This window comes from Rattus norvegicus, chromosome 2 (assembly GCF_021556685.1).
Source record: "Rattus norvegicus strain SHRSP/BbbUtx chromosome 2, alternate assembly SHRSP_T2T, whole genome shotgun sequence".
NCBI classification, from domain to species: Eukaryota; Metazoa; Chordata; class Mammalia; order Rodentia; family Muridae; genus Rattus; species Rattus norvegicus.
Window position 1 is genome coordinate 7,402,980 of NC_141535.1, and position 18,804 is coordinate 7,421,783.

Sequence of the window (18,804 nt, forward strand, 5' to 3'; positions counted from 1 at the left end):
TGACTGACAGGCTGTGGTCCAACAGTTCCAACCGTGGAAAGTCCATGAATCCAATAACAGTTTGGTCCCTGAGGCTGGATGTCTCAGATGGTCTTTGGCAAACTCAATTTCAAAGAAGTAGACTCTCCCGCCAGTGAAGGAAAGGACTTGCCAGAGTGAGCAAGAGCAGCCAAGAATAGCTTCCTTCTTCTAAGTCCGCTATGTAGACTGCCACCTGAAGATGAGGTCCAGATTTTAAGGTGTGTCTTCCCACCTTAAATAATTCAGTCAAGAAAAATCCCTCTCAGCTCTACCCAGTGGCTTAGGTTTTAGTTAATTCCAGATGTAGTTAACGTGACAACCAGAAGTAACTACCATAGAAGGACTACAAACATTTACTGAGAATTCAGAAACAATTTTCTTCCAGAAGTTTGTCACAATTTTTTTGTGATTTAAGTAGACCGAGAAGACTATTAAGATGATTGACTCAATGTGGAATTTTAAAATTTATAGTCAAGATAATAAAAGATGATCTTTAGGCTTGTTGGATAAAATAATACTACAGTATCAATTGTTTCAGGCTTTTTAAGTGTTTGGTTGTTTCTGCTATCAAATTAAAATGTCTTCTTCCTTTTCTTTTGAACCTAAGTGTTGACAAACAGAAGTGGTGTGACGTGTGTAAGAAACTTGTGGATCTCTATCACCAGGAGAAGAAACACCTAGAGGTGGGCCATTGACTTCTGAGCTACTTCCCATGAAAATGCTATTGGGAAAGAGCTTTTATCTAGCTTGGATAAAAGTGAAAAATTAAGATACAGTATGATATCAAAAATTTGAAAAATAAATTACAATATTTTGGAAACAATTACAATTCAAATTTAGGATATCCTATCTTCGAAACTTTAAGACTAGTTTAAGTTTCCTAAGTAGTGTACCTGTGGAGTTTAGTGAGCCATATTGTTACCTTCTAAGTTATGGGCATTGGGGATGTAGTCATTTGTCTTGTGACTTAGTGGTATTTCTGATAGAGAGGTTCTAGAAATTTCCTTAGTCAACTTTTTTCCCCCTTGTTTTGATCAGAGTTCACATAGAATGCTATTTTTACTTTTGCTGTTTTTACATGTTAGTGGATGAAATCCCTTTGGTTGTTAGGTTTAACATTTTAAGTTTATGGTAACATAACTATTTCACTCTTTCACCAGGTGGCTCGGACATGGTATAGACTGATAAAGGCGCGTCAGGAGGATGGGGCAGACCGACAAGAGCTTTATGAGCTGTGGAGAAAGCTGAGTCAGTTGCTCTCTGAGGATGCAGAAGATCAGAATGATGAGACCCAGCAGATGGTATGGCTACCTTGATTCTCAGGGTCTATGCAATGAAAGTTCATAGTTTAATTCAATTTAGAAAGTGGAAGCACAGTGAAGTGACACAGGAAAGTCCCGTGTGTTGGGTGAGCAATTCCTACAGGTTCTTGGATGATAAAATTAGAAACCTTTGCTTACAGTCCCATGTAGTGTGAAGGGGTAGACTTGGGTCTTAGAATATTAGGCCCTTGTATTCATAATAATCCACAAAAGATCATTAACTTACTCACTGTAGAAAGGAAAACTTGTGAAAGCTAACTTTTTCAAAACTGCGGTAACTTCTAGAAAGTTGTACTTTGTTGCTATTATTCCTTATATTTGTTTAGTAAAGGTACTGAACTAATTAATAACTATTTGTTAATTCAATTGGAATATTTATATTTAATAGACTATATTAGATAATGTTCTTTTTTAGTATATTGATTTCCAAGTCATTGAAAGAATTTTTAAAATATAAAACATTAGTTTTAAACCATAGCTGGGAATATTTCTTACATATTTTATTAGAAGTTTAATAGTAACTTAATTTTTTATTGTAATAAATGGCTACTCAATTTATGCTTGTTAAATTGAATGTAGTTTAAAATAATAGTTATAAACTATACACAATAAAAACCTGTTTTTATATGTTTACTTCTCTATTTGGTAATTTGTTCCTGTGCTCGAAATTAATGTTAAGGATGTGCTGTATGCCAGGCAGTCCCCGAAGGGTTGACTATTAAACATGGTGTAAGAAATCCACCTAAAAGGAGGAAGGGCATTGTGGCTCACAGCCTCAGAGGTTGAGCGTGTACTGACCATCTGCCTGTTGGCTTGTGTGTACAGCATGGCAAGGCAGCAAGGGCAGCAGCCCATGCAGATCAGAACTGTTCACCTGTGCTCCTAGGATGAAAAGAGCTGAAGGAAGGGCTGGGGTCTAGTACCTTCTTCATGGGGATCTGCCTTCCATTTACTGGGCCTCACTTTCTGAAGCTTCTGCCACCTACCAAGAACACTATAAGCTGGTGATGAAACCCTCAACCCATGTCTTTCAAAGATGTTTAGGTGCAAATTATAATATGCAATAATAATGACTTATCTGTGTGTAAGAAGTTGTGGAAGATATTTAGTGGTGACAACTTGGGTAGCTCATCTATTTCTTTTAAACTCTATCTACATAATGTAGCTTTACTATACTTCTTAAAATACTATAAGTTAACAGTATTGAAAATACCAAAATTAAGTATATATTTGATTTATTTATACTTCATGGAAGATAATTCATTAAAAAAAAAGTAATATCTTACTATGTTGCCCAGGCTGGCCCTAACCTCCTGAGTTTATCTATTCCTCTGTGTCTTTTTTTTTTTTTCTTTTTTTGTCCCTGTCTCCACTCTTATTCCCTTCCTGTCTTCTTTCCCCATCCACTCTCCTTTGTTCTCTTCCCTTTTCATTTTCTTCCCCCCACCCCCATTATTTCTCCCTTCCTTTTTTCTTTCTATGCTAGCAATTGAATCTAGGATCCTGCACATTCTAGGGCCATGCTGAACACTGAGGTAGTTTGTCTCTAATTAGTACACATACATAGATACACACACAAACACAACGCACATAGTCACACTCAACACACATACACACACACCACACAAACACAAATGCACATTCACACATATAAACAGATACACTCATACGTACTCACAATCATATGTACACACATGCACACACAGATACACACAAATATAACTGCATGTACAATACACACGAACCATACAGACACACATACAAATACACATAGATTCACACACAAACCACACACACATACACACACACTTTTGTTTGCTTCTTTGTTTTGGTTTTGATTCAATGTTTCATCATTGCAGCCTAGGTTAACTTGGAATTCTTTTTTTTTTTTATTGGATATTTTTTATTTACATTTCAAATGTTAATCCCTTTCCTGGTTTCCCGTCTATAATCCCGTATCCTATTCCCCAATTGCTCCCTCACCAATTGCTCCCTCTTTCTGCCTCCCTACCCTCACATTCCCCTATACTGGGGGTCCAGCCTTGGCAGGACCAAGGGCTTCTCCTCCAATTGGTGCCCAACAAGGCCAACCTCTGCTACATATGCAGCTGGAGCCATGGGTCTGTCTGTGTGTACACTTTGGATGGTGGTTTAGTTCCTGGGAGCTTTGGTAGGTTGGTATTGTTCTTATGGGGTTGCAAGCCCCTTTAGCTCCTTCAATCCGTTCTCTAATTCCTCTAACAGAAACCCTGTTCTCAGGTCAATTATTTGCTGCTAGCATTTGCTTCTGTATTTGTCATGCTCTGGCTGAGCCTCTCAGGAGACCACTATATCAGGCTTCTCTCAGCATGCACTTCTTGGCTTTATAAATATTGTCTAGGTTTAGTGACTGTATATATATGGACTGGATCCCCATGTGGGGCAGGCTCTGAATGGCCATTCCTTCAGTCTCTGCTCCAAACTTTGCCTCCATATCTCCTCCTATGAATATTTTTATTCACTCTTTTAAGAAGGCCTGGAGCATCCACACCTTGGTCATCCTTCTTGAGCTTCATGTGGTCTGTGGATTGTATCTTGGGTAATTAGAGTTTTTGGACTAATATCCACTTATCAGTGAGTGTATACCATGTGTGTTTTTCTGTGATTGGATTACCTCACTCAGGATGATATTTTCTAGTTCAATCCATTTGCCCACGAATTTCATGAAGTCATTGTTTTTGATAGCTGAGTAATATTCCATTGTGTAGATGTACCACATTTTCTGTATCCAATCCTCTGTTGAAGGGCATCTGGGTTCTTTCCAGCTTCTGGGTATTAGAAATAAGTCTACTATGAATATAGTGGAGCATGTGTCTTTGTTGTATGTTGGAGTATCATTTGGGAATGTCCAATTTTCTGAGGAACCTCCAGACTGATTTCTAGAGTGGTTGTACCAGCTTACAATTCCAACAATGGAAGAGTGTTCCTCTTTCTCCACATCGTCACCAGCATCTGTTCTCAACTGACTCTTTTATCCTAGTCATTCTGACTGGTGTGAGGTGGAATCTCAGAGTTGTTTTGATTTGCATTTCCCTGATGACTAAGAATATTGAACATTTCTTTAGGTTCTCAGCCATTTGATATTCCTCAGCTGAGAATGTTTTGTTTAGCTTTGTACCCCATTTTTAATAGGGTTATTTGGTGCTCTGGAGTTCAACTTCTTGAGTTCTTTGTATATTTTGGATATTAGCCTTCTATCAGATGTAGGATTTGGTAAAGATTTTTTCCCAATCTCTTGGTTGCTGTTTTGCCCTAATGACTGTCCTTTGCCTTACAGAAGTTTTATGAGATCCCATTTGTTGATTCTTGATCTTAGAGCATAAGCCATTGGTGTTTTTTTTTTTTTTTTCAGGAAATATTCCCCAATGCCCATGTGTTTGAGGCTCTTCCCCACTTTTTCTTCTATAGTTTGAGTGTATCTGGTTTGATGTGGAGGTCCGTGATCTACTTGGACTTAAGCTTTGTACAGGGCGATAAGAATGAGTCGATTTGCATTCTTCTACCTAACTTGGAATTCTTGATTATCCTGCCTCAGTCTGCTGTGTACAGATGTATATCACAATGTCTAACAATTTTCAATAAACATATTAACCATGCATATTTATGGAAATCATATATAAATTATTCATTGATTACACTCAACCATTTTTCTACTCTTTCTCCTTACCTCCTATATTTTTCATAGTCCTAAAAAAAAATTAAAATATAATTGTAACATTTTTCTTCTTTTCTTTCTTTCCTCCAACCTCTCCATGCTACCCCCAAACTTCTCTGAAATTCCTGACATTCTTTAATTTTTACCATTATATATTTATGTATATTTACAGCCATAGATGTTAATTCTTACGCATACATATACACATTTATATTTATCTGAGATCTGAGTTCATTCAGTGTTGCATGCATGTATATGATTTCAATGCTGACAACACTTGGTGTAAAATTGGTTAATTGGTTAATTAGGGACACCTTTCTGGGGAAGCCTAATCTTGCTCTCAGCACTGAGTCACCTGTAGTTGTTTGTCTAGGGATGGGGCCCATGAGACTTCCTCCTTCCCTGTTCACATGGTGTTTTATTATTGAGGTGTCACAGATGTGCTTCCCTGTAACTTCTATAAAACACAGTTTCACAGCAGATTTCCTAGTTCTCTGACTTAAATTTTTCTGTCCTCTCTTCTGCAATTTTATCTGAGGCTCACATGCAGAAGTTGTGTTCAGAGGTATACGTCTTTAGGCTGAGCACTCCAAAGTCAGCTGTTCTCTGCATTTTGACCCATCGTGGTTTTTTTCTAATGTTCTCTGTTACAAAGAGAAGGTTCTTTAGTAAGGGTTACACTTCATGCATTTTGTAGAGAGTGAGCTATGCTGGTTCTTTTCTAAGATCCATACTTCACTGGCCTTGGGTATTTGGTTAGATTTCCAGTACTAGGTCTGATTTACCTCCTGCTGAGCAACCCTTAAGTTCAATTAGACAGATATTAAGTCCATATCAGCAAGATATGAATGCCACCACCGTGTCTCTAGGAAATCTTGCCAGGGTTGTTGTTGGGGTTCTAGGCTTCAGTAGTTGGGTGGCTCCATTTGACAGCTATCAGGACTATGAAAGTTAGCATACAGGGAAGCATACTTTCAAGTCAGATCGAGCTCTCATCTTCCAAGTCTTTTGTTCAAAGTTCATGATGTTTTCAACAGCAGAGACTTACTTTCAACCTCTGGGTGGCAGTTGAGGACAATAGCAGTGTTCTGTAGTACCACACTGAAAGGGAGTTTTTCATACCTATTGTTAGGGTTTTAGTTAGACAGCGTATGGCTCTTGAGGGGAGCATTGTCAGCCTAACTTAATTTAAACTATATATGTACATACATTTATATGTACTATGTGTAATTTTGTAAAAATAAAAGATAATTTGTTTTCTTAATGTTCCTTCCCCCACCCCACTCTTCTCTTTCCCTCCCTAATGAGAGCACCTGCCCTGTTTATCTCATTTCCCCTCACATCACCTGCTCTTCTTTCTAGAGCTCTTCTTTTTCTGTCATTAATAGTGGACTTCTAAGAATTTATTTCTAGGCATTAAACAGATAGATCATCAAAAAAGATAAGGGATGAAGTTTAATGAGTGCTCAGAAAAAACTGTCACATTTTTCCATTTGAAATACTTACTTTGTTATTTGACAAATCTAATTATGATATATAGTTGTAAGTTAAGTTTCCTTTATTATGAGATCATTACCCTTATTTGCTCTTATGTGAACAGTTAAATTTTACTTATTTTTCCACCCTTTATATTTATAATTGTCTATGATGAAATTTTGAGGTAATGAGATATAGTAGGGCTTGGTTGTGATAACCAATTTTATCAACTTGATTGGATTAAGAAACACTGAGGTCATCAGAATATCTATGGGTGTTATTACAAGTGTTTTGATAAAGAGTACCTGGGGGTTTCTTGGGTTGGAGACACCTACCCAGGTGAGTGGCACTGTTAGGACCAATCAGATTGTGGTGGCTCCATCTGTAACTCCTGTAGATGGGAGGACGACACAAGAGGATTTCCATACGTCCAAGGTTTGCTAGGTTGATAGACTGCTTTAGAAAACTGACCAACCAGCCAAACCAAAGAATTGTGAGGTTCAAAGAGCTGAAGGTTTAGTTCTGATAAAGGAGTTTTAGTTCATTTTAATGCTTGCCACATTTTTCATTAAGTATGCTACATAATAGCTTCTTGGTTTGTTTCAGCTTTTAACTGCATTTGAGAATGCACTGGACTTAGCAGATAACGTTCCCAGTGAAGATCACCAAGTACTTTATAGGAATTTCATTCAGTATTTGTCTAAAGTAAGTGACGTTCCTGTACTCTAGTTTTGCACATGTTCATCTATAAGCTTTCCTGCTAATGGAATTCACTTTGTCATGCTTTTATATTTTCAAGTTTCCTCATGAGATGACTAGGTTGAAGAAGGCCTGTGAAGGAATGATAACTATGTATCCTGCTGTACAGTACCCACTGGAAGTGATTTGTTTGTACCTAATTGACTCAGGCAAGTTTGTTATATTGCTTCCCAGAGATGTGTGATTATATAAGGGTGATATTGTAATCAGTTAAGCACTACTTACTATGTATAAAATATTATGCTGGTCTTTCTGGACGTAAAAGAAATGTAGTTGTGTAATGTTGCATTTATAGATACTCTGACAAATACAGGAAAGTAGAATGATTTAGGATTTGTGAGTTATAAAGCTACTGGTTCATCAATGAAGTTTATTTATTTATTTATTTTTAATTCAGTGAAGCCTTTTTGGCGATAGGACTTGAAGGATGTCTTGAGTTTCCTCCAACATTAGATGGAGCAGGTCTGACAGGTAGTTTAGACATCAGGTATAGTGTTGTGGCAGTAGATATAGAAGAAATAACTGCATCCTCTCTGGCTAGTAGGCTGGATTATATTCATGAGGTCTTGAGTGCTATGAGAAGGTTTGTCTAAACACTGAGTTTCACAGTGCTGATGTTAATGCCAGAGTGATGGTCTGTTTTTAAAGTGTCTACAGGATTGTGAACTGTTGGTCTATAAGTAAACTAGAGTGTACAAGTTGGAGGGATATCTTGGTGTGTACACCATGTTCTTGCTTCGTCTCAGACTTCTTTGGTAGAGAGAGATGACTGTTCCTAGCTGGAATAGGAATTGGCTTATCTGAAGCCATGTCTATCTGTGATCTAGGCTGGTATTTGTGCTGATTGACTGCTATGGTTTTTCATCTTGGCCTCTGTCCTGTGTCTGTGCTGAATAGTGTGCTATATGGTGACTGGAATATACTTCTACACATGCATTTATTCACTGGAGATAAACAAGTTCACAGAGGTGAGTGGTAAGACTGAACTGGAAATAGCACCACAGTTATTCTGGTAACTGGATTGTTGCAGAGCTTTCCTAGTGCAGTGAATCTTTTCACTTGGTTGCAAACTTTGTGAATATCTAGAACATTTATATGAGTGATTCACATGTGTCATAGGAGGAAATATGGCTGAGTTCTGGAGGTAACTGAGGGAGAACTTCAGGCAGTCCTTGGCCCTTGCTTCTGCTTATTTCCATTCTCCTTCATCACCCTTCCTCAAGTCTTCCTGGTCTGTATGAAGACAGATGCTCCTACTTCTAGTCTTGGACTTTCACCAATAAGTAAGGAAATCTTTTATTTTCTTTTTTCTTTCTTTTTTTTTTTCTTATCTTTATTAACTTGAGTATTTCTTATTTACATTTCGGTTGTTATTCCCCTTCCCGGTTTCTGGGCCAACATCCCCCTAACCCCTCCCCCTCCCCTTCTAAATAGCCTTCCTCTCCCCATCCTCCCCCCATTACCATCCTCCCCCCAACAATCACATTCACTGGGGGTTCAGTCTTGGCAGGACCAAGGGCTTCCCCTTCCACTGGTGCTCTTACTAGGCTATTCATTGCTACCTATGAGGTCAGAGTCCAGGGTCAGTCCATGTATAGTCTTGGGTAGTGGCTTAGTCCCTGGAAGCTCTGGTTGCTTGGCATTGTTGTACATATGGGGTCTCGAGCCCCTTCAAGCTCTTCCAGTTCTTTCTCTGATTCCATCAACGGGGGTCCTGTTCTCAGTTCAGTGGTTTGCTGCTGGCATTCGCCTCTGTATTTGCTGTATTCTGGCTGTGTCTCTCAGGAGCGATCTACATCCGGTTCCTGTCAGCCTGCACTTCTTTGCTTCATCCATCTTATCTAGTTTGGTGGCTGTATATGTATGGGCCACATGTGGGGCAGGCTCTGAATGGGTGTTCCTTCAGCCTCTGTTCTAAACTTTGCCTCCCTATTCCCTCCCAAGGGTATTCTTGTTCCCCTTTTAAAGAAGGAGTGAAGCATTCACATTTTGGTCATCCTTCTTGAGTTTCATGTGTTCTTTGCATCTAGGGTAATTCAAGCATTTAGGCTAATATCCACTTATCAATGAGTGCATACCATGTGTGTTTTTCTGTGATTGGGTTAACTCACTCAGGATGATATTTTCCAGTTCTATCCATTCATTATGAATGAATTTCATAAAGTCAATTGTTTTTGATAGCTGAGTAATATTCCATTGTGTAGATGTACCATATTTTGTGTATCCATTCCTCTGTTGAAGGGCACCTGGGTTCTTTCCAGCTTCTGGCTATTATAAATAAGGCTGCTATGAACATAGTGGAGCATGTGTCTTTGTTATATGTTGGGGCGTCTCTTGGGTATATGGCCAAGAGAGGTATAGCTCGGTCCTCAGGTAGTTCAATGTCCAATTTTCTGAGGAACCTCCAGACTGATTTCCAGAATGGTTTTACCAGTCTGCAATCCCACCAACAATGGAGGAGTGTTCTTCTTTCTCCATATCCTCGCCAGCATTTGCTGTCACCTGAGTTTTTGATCTTAGCCATTCTCACTGGTGTGAGGTGAAATCTCAGGGTTGTTTTGATTTGCATTTCCCTTGTGACTAAAGATGTTGAACATTTCTTTAGGAATTTCTCAGCCATTCGGCATTCCTCAGCTGTGAATTCTTTGTTTAGCTCTGAACCCCATATTTTAATAGGGTTATTTGTCTCCCTGCTCTCTAATTTCTTGAGTTCTTTGTATATTTTGGATATAAGCCCTCTATCCATTGTAGGATTGATAAAGATCTTTTCCCAATCTGTTGGTTGCCATTTTGTCCTAACCACAGTGTCCTTTGCCTTACAAAAGCTTTGCAGATTTATGAGATCTCATTTGTCGATTCTTGATCTTAGAACATAAGCCATTGGTGTTTTGTTCACGAAATGTTCTCCAGTGCCCATGTGTTAGAGATTCTTCCCCAGTTTTTCTTCTATTACTTTGAGTGTATCTGGTTTGATGTGGAGGTCCTTGATCCACTTGGACTTAAGCTTTGTACAGGGTGATAAGCATGGATCGATCTGCATTCTTCTACATGTTGACCTCCAGTTGAACCGGCACCATTTGCTGAAAATGCTATCTTTTTTCCATTTGATGGTTTTGGCTCCTTTGTCAAAAATCAAGTGCCCATAGGTGTGTGGATTCATTTCTGGGTCTTTAATTTTGTTCCATTGGTCTATCTGTCTGTCTCTGTACCAATACCATGCAGTTTTTACCACTATTGCTCTGTAATACTGCTTGAGTTCAGGGATAGTGATTCCCCCTGAAGTCCTTTTATTGTTGAGGATAGTTTTAGCTATCCTGGGTTTTTTGTTATTCCAGATGAATTTGCAAACTGTTCTGTCTAACTCTTTGAAGAATTGAATTGGTATTTTGATGGGGATTGCATTGAATCTGTCAATCGCTTTTGGTAAAATGGCCATTTTTACTATATTAATCCTGCCAATCCATGAGCATGGGAGATCTTTCCGTCTTCTGAGGTCTTCTTCAATTTCTTTCTTCAGTCTTGAAGTTCTTATTGTACAGATCTTTTACTTGCTTGGTTAAAGTCACACCGAGGTACTTTATATTATTTGGGTCTATTATGAAGGGTGTCATTTCCCTAATTTCTTTCTCGGCTTGTTTCTCTTTTGTGTAGAGGAAGGCTACTGATTTATTTGAGTTAATTTTATACCCAGCCACTTTGCTGAAGTTGTTTATCAGCTTTAGTAGTTCTCCAGTGGAACTTTTGGGATCACTTAAATATACTATCATATCATCTGCAAATAGTGATATTTGGACTTCTTCTTTACCAATCTGTATCCCCTTGATTTCCTTTTGTTGTCTGATTGCTCTGGCTAGAACTTCAAGAACTATATTGAATAAGTAGGGAGAGAGTGGGCAGCCTTGTCTAGTCCCTGATTTTAGTGGGATTTCTTCAAGTTTCTCTCCATTTAGTTTAATGTTAGCTACTGGTTTGCTATGTATATGGCTTTTCCTATGTTTAAGTATGGGCCTTGAATTCCTATTCTTTCCAGGACTTTTATCATGAAGGGGTGTTGAATTTTGTCAAATCCTTTCTTAGCATCTGATGAAATGATCATGTGGTTTTGTTCTTTCAGTTTGTTTATATAATGGATCACATTGATGATTTCCGTATATTAAACCATCCCTGCATGCCTGGGATGAAGCCTACTTGATCACGGTGGATGATTGTTTTGATGTGGTCTTGGATTCGGTTTGCCAGAATTTTATTGAGTATTTTTGCATCGATATTCATAAGGGAAATTGGTCTGAAGTTCTCTTTCTTTGTTGGGTCTTTGTGTGGTTTAGGTATAAGAGTAATTGTGGCTTCATAGAAGGAATTCGGTAGTGCTCCATCTGTTTCAATTTTGTGGAATAGTTTGGATAGTATTGGTATGAGGTCTTCTATGAAGGTCTGATAGAATTCTGCACTAAACCCATCTGTACCTGGGCTCTTTTTGGTTGGAAGACCTTTAATGACTGCATCTATTTCGTTAGAAGTTATGGGGTTGTTTAAATGGTTTATCTGTTCCTGATTTAACTTCAGTACCTGGAATCTGTCTAGGAAATTGTCCATTTCCTGCAGATTTTCAAGTTTTGTTGAATATAGGCTTTTGTAGTAGGATCTGATGATTTTTTGAATTTCCTCTGATTCTGTAGTTATGTCTTCCTTTTCATTTGTGATTTTCTTAATTTGTACACACTCTGTGTCCTCTCGTTAGTCTGCCTAACGGTTTATCTATCTTGTTGATTTTCTCAAAGATCCAAGTTTTGGTTCTGTTGATTCTTTCTATGGTCTTTTTTTGTGTCTACTTGGTTGATTTCAGCTCTGAGTTTGATTATTTCCTGCCTTCTACTCCTCCTGGGTGTATTTGCTTCTTTTGTTCTAGAGCTTTTAGGTGTGATGTCAAGCTGCTGATATGTGCTCTCTCCTGATTCTTTCTGCAGGCATTCAGAGCTATGAGTTTTCCTCTTAGCATAGGTTTCATTCTGTCCCATAAGTATGGGTATGCTGTACCTTCGTTTTCATTAAATTCTAAGAAGTCTTTAATTTCTTTTTTTATTTCTTCCTTCACCAGGTTATCATTGAGTAGAGAATTGTTCAACTTCCATGTACATGTGGGCGTTCTTCCCTTATTGTTATTGAAGACCAGCTTTAGCCTGTGGTGGTCTGATAGCACACATGGGATTATTTCTATCTTTTGTATCTGTTGAAGCCTGTTGTGTGACCAAGTATATGGTCAATTTTGGGGAATGAACCATGAGATGGTGAAGAATGTATATCCTTTTGCTTTATGATAGAATATTCCATAAATATTTGTTAAGTCCATTTGGTTCATGATTTCTCTTAGTCTGTCTCTGTCTCTGTTTAATTTGTTTCCATGATCTGTCCATTGATGAGAGTGAGGTTTTGAAATCTCCTACTATTATTGTGTAGGTGCAATGTGTGTTTTGAGCTTTAGTAAGGTTTCTTTTACGTATGTAGGTGCCCTTGTATTTGGAGCATAGATATTTAGGATTGAGAGTTCACCTTGGTGGACTTTTCCTTTGAATATGAAGTGTTTTTCCTTATCTTTTTTGATGACTTCTGGTTGAAAATCGATTTTATTTGATATTAGAATGGCTACTCCAGCTTGCTTCTTCCGACCATTTGCTTGCGAATTTGTTTTCCAGCCTTTGACTCTGAGGTAGTGTCTGTCTTTGTCTCTGAGGTGTGTTTCCTGTAGGCAGCAGAATGCAGCGTCCTCATTGCGTATGCAGTTTGTCATTCTATGTCTTTTTATTGGGGAGTTGAGTCCATTGATGTTGAGAGATATTAAGGAATAGTGATTATTGCTTCCTGTTATATTCATGTTTGTTTGTGATATTAAGTTTGTGTGTTTTCTTCTCTTTGTTTTGTCCCCAAGATGATTAGTTATGTTGGGCTTTACCACTTATTATCCTTTATAGCGTTGGATTTTAGAAAGATATTGTGTAAATTTGGTTTTTTCATGGAATATCTTGGTTTCTTCATGTATGTCAATTGAGAGTTGTGTAGGATACAGTAACCTGGGCTGGCATTTGTGTTCTCTTAGGGTCTGTATGACATCTGTCCAGGATCTTCTGCCTTTCATAGTCTTTTGTGAGAAGTCTGGTGTGATTCTGATAGGTCTGCCTTAATATGTTACTTGACATTTTCCCTTACTGCTTTTAATATTCTTTCTTTGTTTTGTGCATTTGATGTTTTGACTATTATGTGACGGGAGGAGTTTCTCTTCTGGTTCAATCTATTTGGAGTTCTGTAGGCTTCTTGTATGTTTATGGGCATCTCTTTCTTGAGGTTAGGGAAGTTTTCTTCTATGATTTTGTTGAAGATATTTACTGGTCCTTTGAGTTGGGAGTCTTCACTCTCTTCTATACCTATTATCCTTAGGTTTGATCTTCTCATTGAGTCCTTGATTTCTTGTATGTTTTGGACCAGTAGCTTTTTCCGTTTTCCGTTATCTTTGACCATTGTGTGAATGATTTCTCTGGAATCTTCTGCTCCTGAGATTCTCTCTTCTATCTCTTGTATTCTGTTGGTGATACTTGTATCTTCGGCTCCTTGTCTCTTCCTTTGGTTTTCTATTTCCAGCGTTGTTTCCCTTTGTGCTTTTTTTTTTTTTTTTAATTAACTTGAGTATTTCTCATATACATTTCGAGTGTTATTCCCTTTCCCGGTTTCCGGGCAAACATCCCCCTCCCCCCTCCCCTTTCTTATCTGTGTTCCCCTCCCCATCCTCCCATTGCCGCCCTCCCTCCAACAATCTAGTTCACTGGGGATTCAGTCTTAGTAGGACCCAGGGCTTCCCCTTCCACTGGTGCTCTTACTAGGATATTCATTGCTACCTCTGAGGTCAGAGTCCAGGGTCAGTCCATGTATAGTCTTTAGGTAGTGGCTTAGTCCCTGGAAGCTCTGGTTGCTTGGCATTGTTGTTCATAAGGAGTCTTGAGCCCCTTCACGCTCTTCCAGTTCTTTCTCTGATTCCTTCAACGGGGGTCCTATTCTCAGTTCAGTGGTTTGCTGCTGGCATTTGCCTCTGTATTTGCTGTATTCTGGCTGTGTCTCTCAGGAGCGGTCTACATCCGGCTCCTGTCGGCCTGCACTTCTTTGCTTCATCCATCTTGTCTAATTAGATGGCTGTATATGTATGGGCCACATGTGGGGCAGGCTCTGAATGGGTGTTCCTTCTGTGTCTGTTTTAATCTTTGCTTCTCTATTCCCTGCCGAGGGTATTCTTGTTCCCCTTTTAAAGAAGGAGTGAAGCATTCACATTTTGATCATCTGTCTTGAGTTTCATTTGTTCTAGGCATCTAGGGTAATTCAAGCATTTGGGCTAATATCCACTTATCAATGAGTGCATACCATGTGTGTTTTTCTGTGATTGGTTTACCTCACTCAGGATGATATTTTCCAGTTCCAACCATTTGCCTACGAATTTCATAAAGTCATTGTTTTTGATAGCTGAGTAATATTCCATTGTGTAGATGTACCACATTATCTGTATCCATTCCTCTGTTGAAGATCATCTGGGTTCTTTCCAGTTTCTGGCTATTATAAATAAGGCTGCGATGAACATAGTGGAGCACGTGTCTTTTTTATATGTTGGCGCATCTTTTGGGTATATGCCCAAGAGAGGTATAGCTGGATCCTCAGGCAGTTCAATGTCCAATTTTCTGAGGAACCTCCAGACTGATTTCCAGAATGTTGTACCAGTCTGCAATCCCACCAACAATGGAGGAGTGTTCCTCTCTGTGTTTTCTTCATTGCTTCTATTTTCATTTTTAATTCCTTCAACTGTTTATTTGTGTTTTCTTGGAATTCTTTCAGGGATTTTTGTGATTCCTCTCTATAGGCTTCTACTTGTTTATTTATGTTTTCCTGTGTTTTTCTAAGGGAATTCTTCATGTTTTTCTTGAAGTCCTCCAGCATCATGATCAAATGTGGTTTTAAATCTAGGTCTTGCTTTCTCGTGTGTTTGGATATTCAGTGTTTTTTTGGTGGGAGAATTGGGCTCCGATGATGCCATGTAGTCTTGGTTTCTGTTGCTTGGGTACCTGCACTTGCCTCTAGCCATCAGGTTGTCTCTTGTGTTACCTTGGTCTGCTATTTCTGACAGGGGCTAGACCTTCCTATAGGCCTGTGTGTAGGGAGTGCTGTAGACCTGTTTTCCTGTTTTCTTTCAGCCAGTTTTAGGAACAGAGTGTTCTGCTTTTGGGAGTGTAGTCTTTCCTGCCTATTGATCTTCAGCTGTTCCTGTGGGACTGTGTCCTGAGTCCAGCAGGCAGGTGGCTTGGAACAGAAAAGTTCGTGTTACCTTTGGTCCCGCGGCTCAAGTTCCTCGTGGTGGGCTGCTTCTGACCTCTCCATGAGGGCAGCAACTAGGAGGGCCTGCGCCACCTTTTCTGGGATCCACCATGCACCGGGGTCCCAGATGGCGTTAGGTGTTTTCCTCTGCAGTCAGAAATGTGGGCAGAGTGTAGTCTCTTCTGGCCTCCCAGGCGTGTCTGCCCCTCTGAAGTTTTAGCTCTCCCTCCCACGGGATTTGGGTGCAGAGTACTGTTGATTGGTCCCTTCAGGTCCAGGTGGTGTCTTGACCGCGGGGGACCTGCCACTCCAGTGCCCCAATCTTTGGGTTCCGAAATCTTATTTTCAAAGAGCACCAAAACTATCAGAGTGAATTACTTTTTGAACTACAGGGGCTTAAACTAATAAAGTTTAGGATGGTCTAGTCCAGGCAGTAGACTAGAATGATTAAACTAAGTGACATCATAATGAGTGAATGAGCTTGGAATATGATATCTTGATACAAAGGATGGATGAATGGAAATATAATGTTATAATAGAAATGAAAAATTAATGAAAAATGTAACATTATTTTCAAAATAGTCAAATCCCATCAATTGTTTGTAAATGGGAATCTGCAAACTAAAGCTATGTATGCAGTTTGTTAAGTGTAATGGAGTGATTGATATTACAGAAGACTGAGGTGAGTGACTCTTGGACAGTGCAGTCTGGCTTGAGAAGAGGAAGAAAAGGGTGAGGATTGGGAAGGAGGACTGATGGGAAGATAGGAAAGAATATTTCAGACAGGAGTATTTTGTAGACTGTTGTGGTAGACTGAGTAACTGATTTTATGACTAAGGAAATGAGTATTAAGTCCTTTAAATAAGATGTCCCGTGGCTGGGAGAGCTGAACACCCAGAAGTGCAGACCATCCTGAGACCACAGGTCAGAGTGCACTTCTGCCCACCCTTGCCCACATCCCTGGCCCAAGAGGAAACTGCAGAGTGCCTCTGGACAGAGAAATATAGGAGTAGTCAGCTGTAGGTACCTGTAGTTCTAGTCTGTGCCTGGAACTGAACTGAACCAGTCAAATAGCTACCTGTGCCCAAATCCAGAGAGCTGGACCCTCAGAAGTTTGGACACTCGTGAGAAATCAGAGGAGACTACCCCACATTACTGACCTAAGACGGAATCACCTAGTGCCATCTGTGCCCCCTGTGTGCAGGGACCTAGGAGCAGTCCGGGGTAGGACTCTTCTGATTCCTGCCTGTACCAAGAGCTGAAAGACAGTCACCAAGAGTGCCTACACACCTGTTCCCAGAAGCTGCTGAAAGAAAATAGGAAAACAGGTCTACAGAAGTGCTGACACAGAGGCCTATAGGAGGGTCAAGCCACTGTCAGAAACAGCAAAACAAGCTAACACCAGAGACAGCCTGATGGCAAGAGCCAAGTGCAGGAACCTATGCAACAGAAACCAAGACTACTTGGCATCATCAGAGCCTAGTTCTCCCACCAAAGCAAATACCGGATATCCAAACACACCGGAAAAGCAAGATTTAGATTTAAAATCACATCTTATGATGATGATGGAGGACTTTAAGAAGGACATAAATAACTCCCTTAAAAGAAATACAGGATGACACATGTAAACAAGTAGAAGCCCTTTAAGAGGAAACACAAAAATCCCTTAATGAATTACAGGAAAACAACCAAATAGGTGAAGGAACTGGACAAAACTGTCCAGGATTTTAAAATGGAAACAGAAATAATAAAGCACAAAGGAGACAACCCTGGAGATAGAAAATTTAGGGAGAGATCAGGAGTCATAGATGCAGCCATCACCAACAGAATATAAGAGATAGAAGAGAGAATCTCAGGGGCAGAAGATACCATAGAAAACATCAACACAACCGTCAAAGATAATGTAAAATGCAAAAAGTGCCTAGCCTAAAATATCCAGGAAATCCAGGACACAATGAGAAGATCAAACCTAAGGATAATATGTATAGAAGAGAGTGAAGACTCCCAACTTAAAGGGCCAGTAAATATCTTTAACAAAATTATAGAAAACTTCCCTAACCTAAAAAAAGAGATGTCCATAAACATACAAGAAGCCCACAGAACTCTAAATAGATTGGACCAGAAGAGAAATTCCTCTCCTCACAAAATAGTCAAAACACCAAATGCACAGAAGAAAGAAAGAATATTAAAAGCAGTAAGGGGAAAAGGTCAAGTGACATGTAAAGGGAGACCTATAAGAATTACACCAGACTTCTCACTGGAGACTATGAAAGCCAGAAGATCCTGGGCAGATGTCATACAGACCCTAAGAGAACAGGAATGCCAGTCCAGGCAGGCTAATTTATCCAACAAAACTCTCAGTTAACATAGATAGAGAAACCAAGATATTCTATGACAAAAGCAAATTTACACAATATCTTCCTGTAAGTCCAGCCCTATAAAGGATAATAAATGGAAAACGCTAACACAAGTAGGGAAACTACACCCTTGAAAAAGCAAGAAAGTAATATTCTTGTAAGACACTCAAAAGAAGAGAGACACACAAACATAATTCCACCTCTTACAAAAGGAAGCAACAGTCACTATTCCTTTATATCTTTCAACATCAATGGGTTCAATTCCCCCAATAAAAAGACATAGACTAGCAGACTGGATACATAAAGAAGACCCAGCATTTTGCTTCATACAGGAAACACACCTCATAGACAAAAATAGACACTACCTCAGAGTAAGAGGCTGGAAAACAACTTTCCAAGCAAATGGTCTGAAGAAGCAAGCTGGAGTAGCCATCCTAATATCGAATAAAATCGACTTTCAACTAAAAGTCATCAAAAAAGATAAGGAACGACACTTCATATTCATCAAAGGAAAAATCCACCAAGATGAACTCTCAATCCTAAATATCTATGCTCCAAATGCAAGGGCACCTACATTCATTAAAAAAAAAAAACCTTACTAAAGCTCAAATCACACATTGCATCTCATGCAACAATAGTAGGAGATTTCAACACCCCACTTTCATCAATGAACAGATCATGGAAACAGAAATTAAATAGAGACATAGAGAATGTAACACAAGTTATGAACCAAATAAATTTAAGACATATTTATAGAACATTCTATCCTAAAACAAAAGGATATACCTTTTTCTCAGTACCTCATGGTACCTTCTCCAAAATTGACCATATA

At 39.2% G+C, this 18,804-nt stretch overlaps 1 protein-coding gene across 12 annotated transcripts in view; it reads left to right on the plus strand.

Annotated features, from left to right (window-relative positions):
• The window catches only part of Skic3 (SKI3 subunit of superkiller complex), a 113,295-nt gene that overhangs the window by 19,395 nt on the left and 75,096 nt on the right, over nt 1-18,804 (plus strand). For all 12 annotated transcript variants that reach the window (XM_087617429.1, XM_087617447.1, XM_087617439.1 and 9 more), the window contains 4 exon segments: nt 629-704; nt 1,182-1,322; nt 7,120-7,218; nt 7,313-7,421. In XM_087617429.1, the coding sequence (XP_087473555.1) occupies nt 629-704; nt 1,182-1,322; nt 7,120-7,218; nt 7,313-7,421 (425 nt within the window).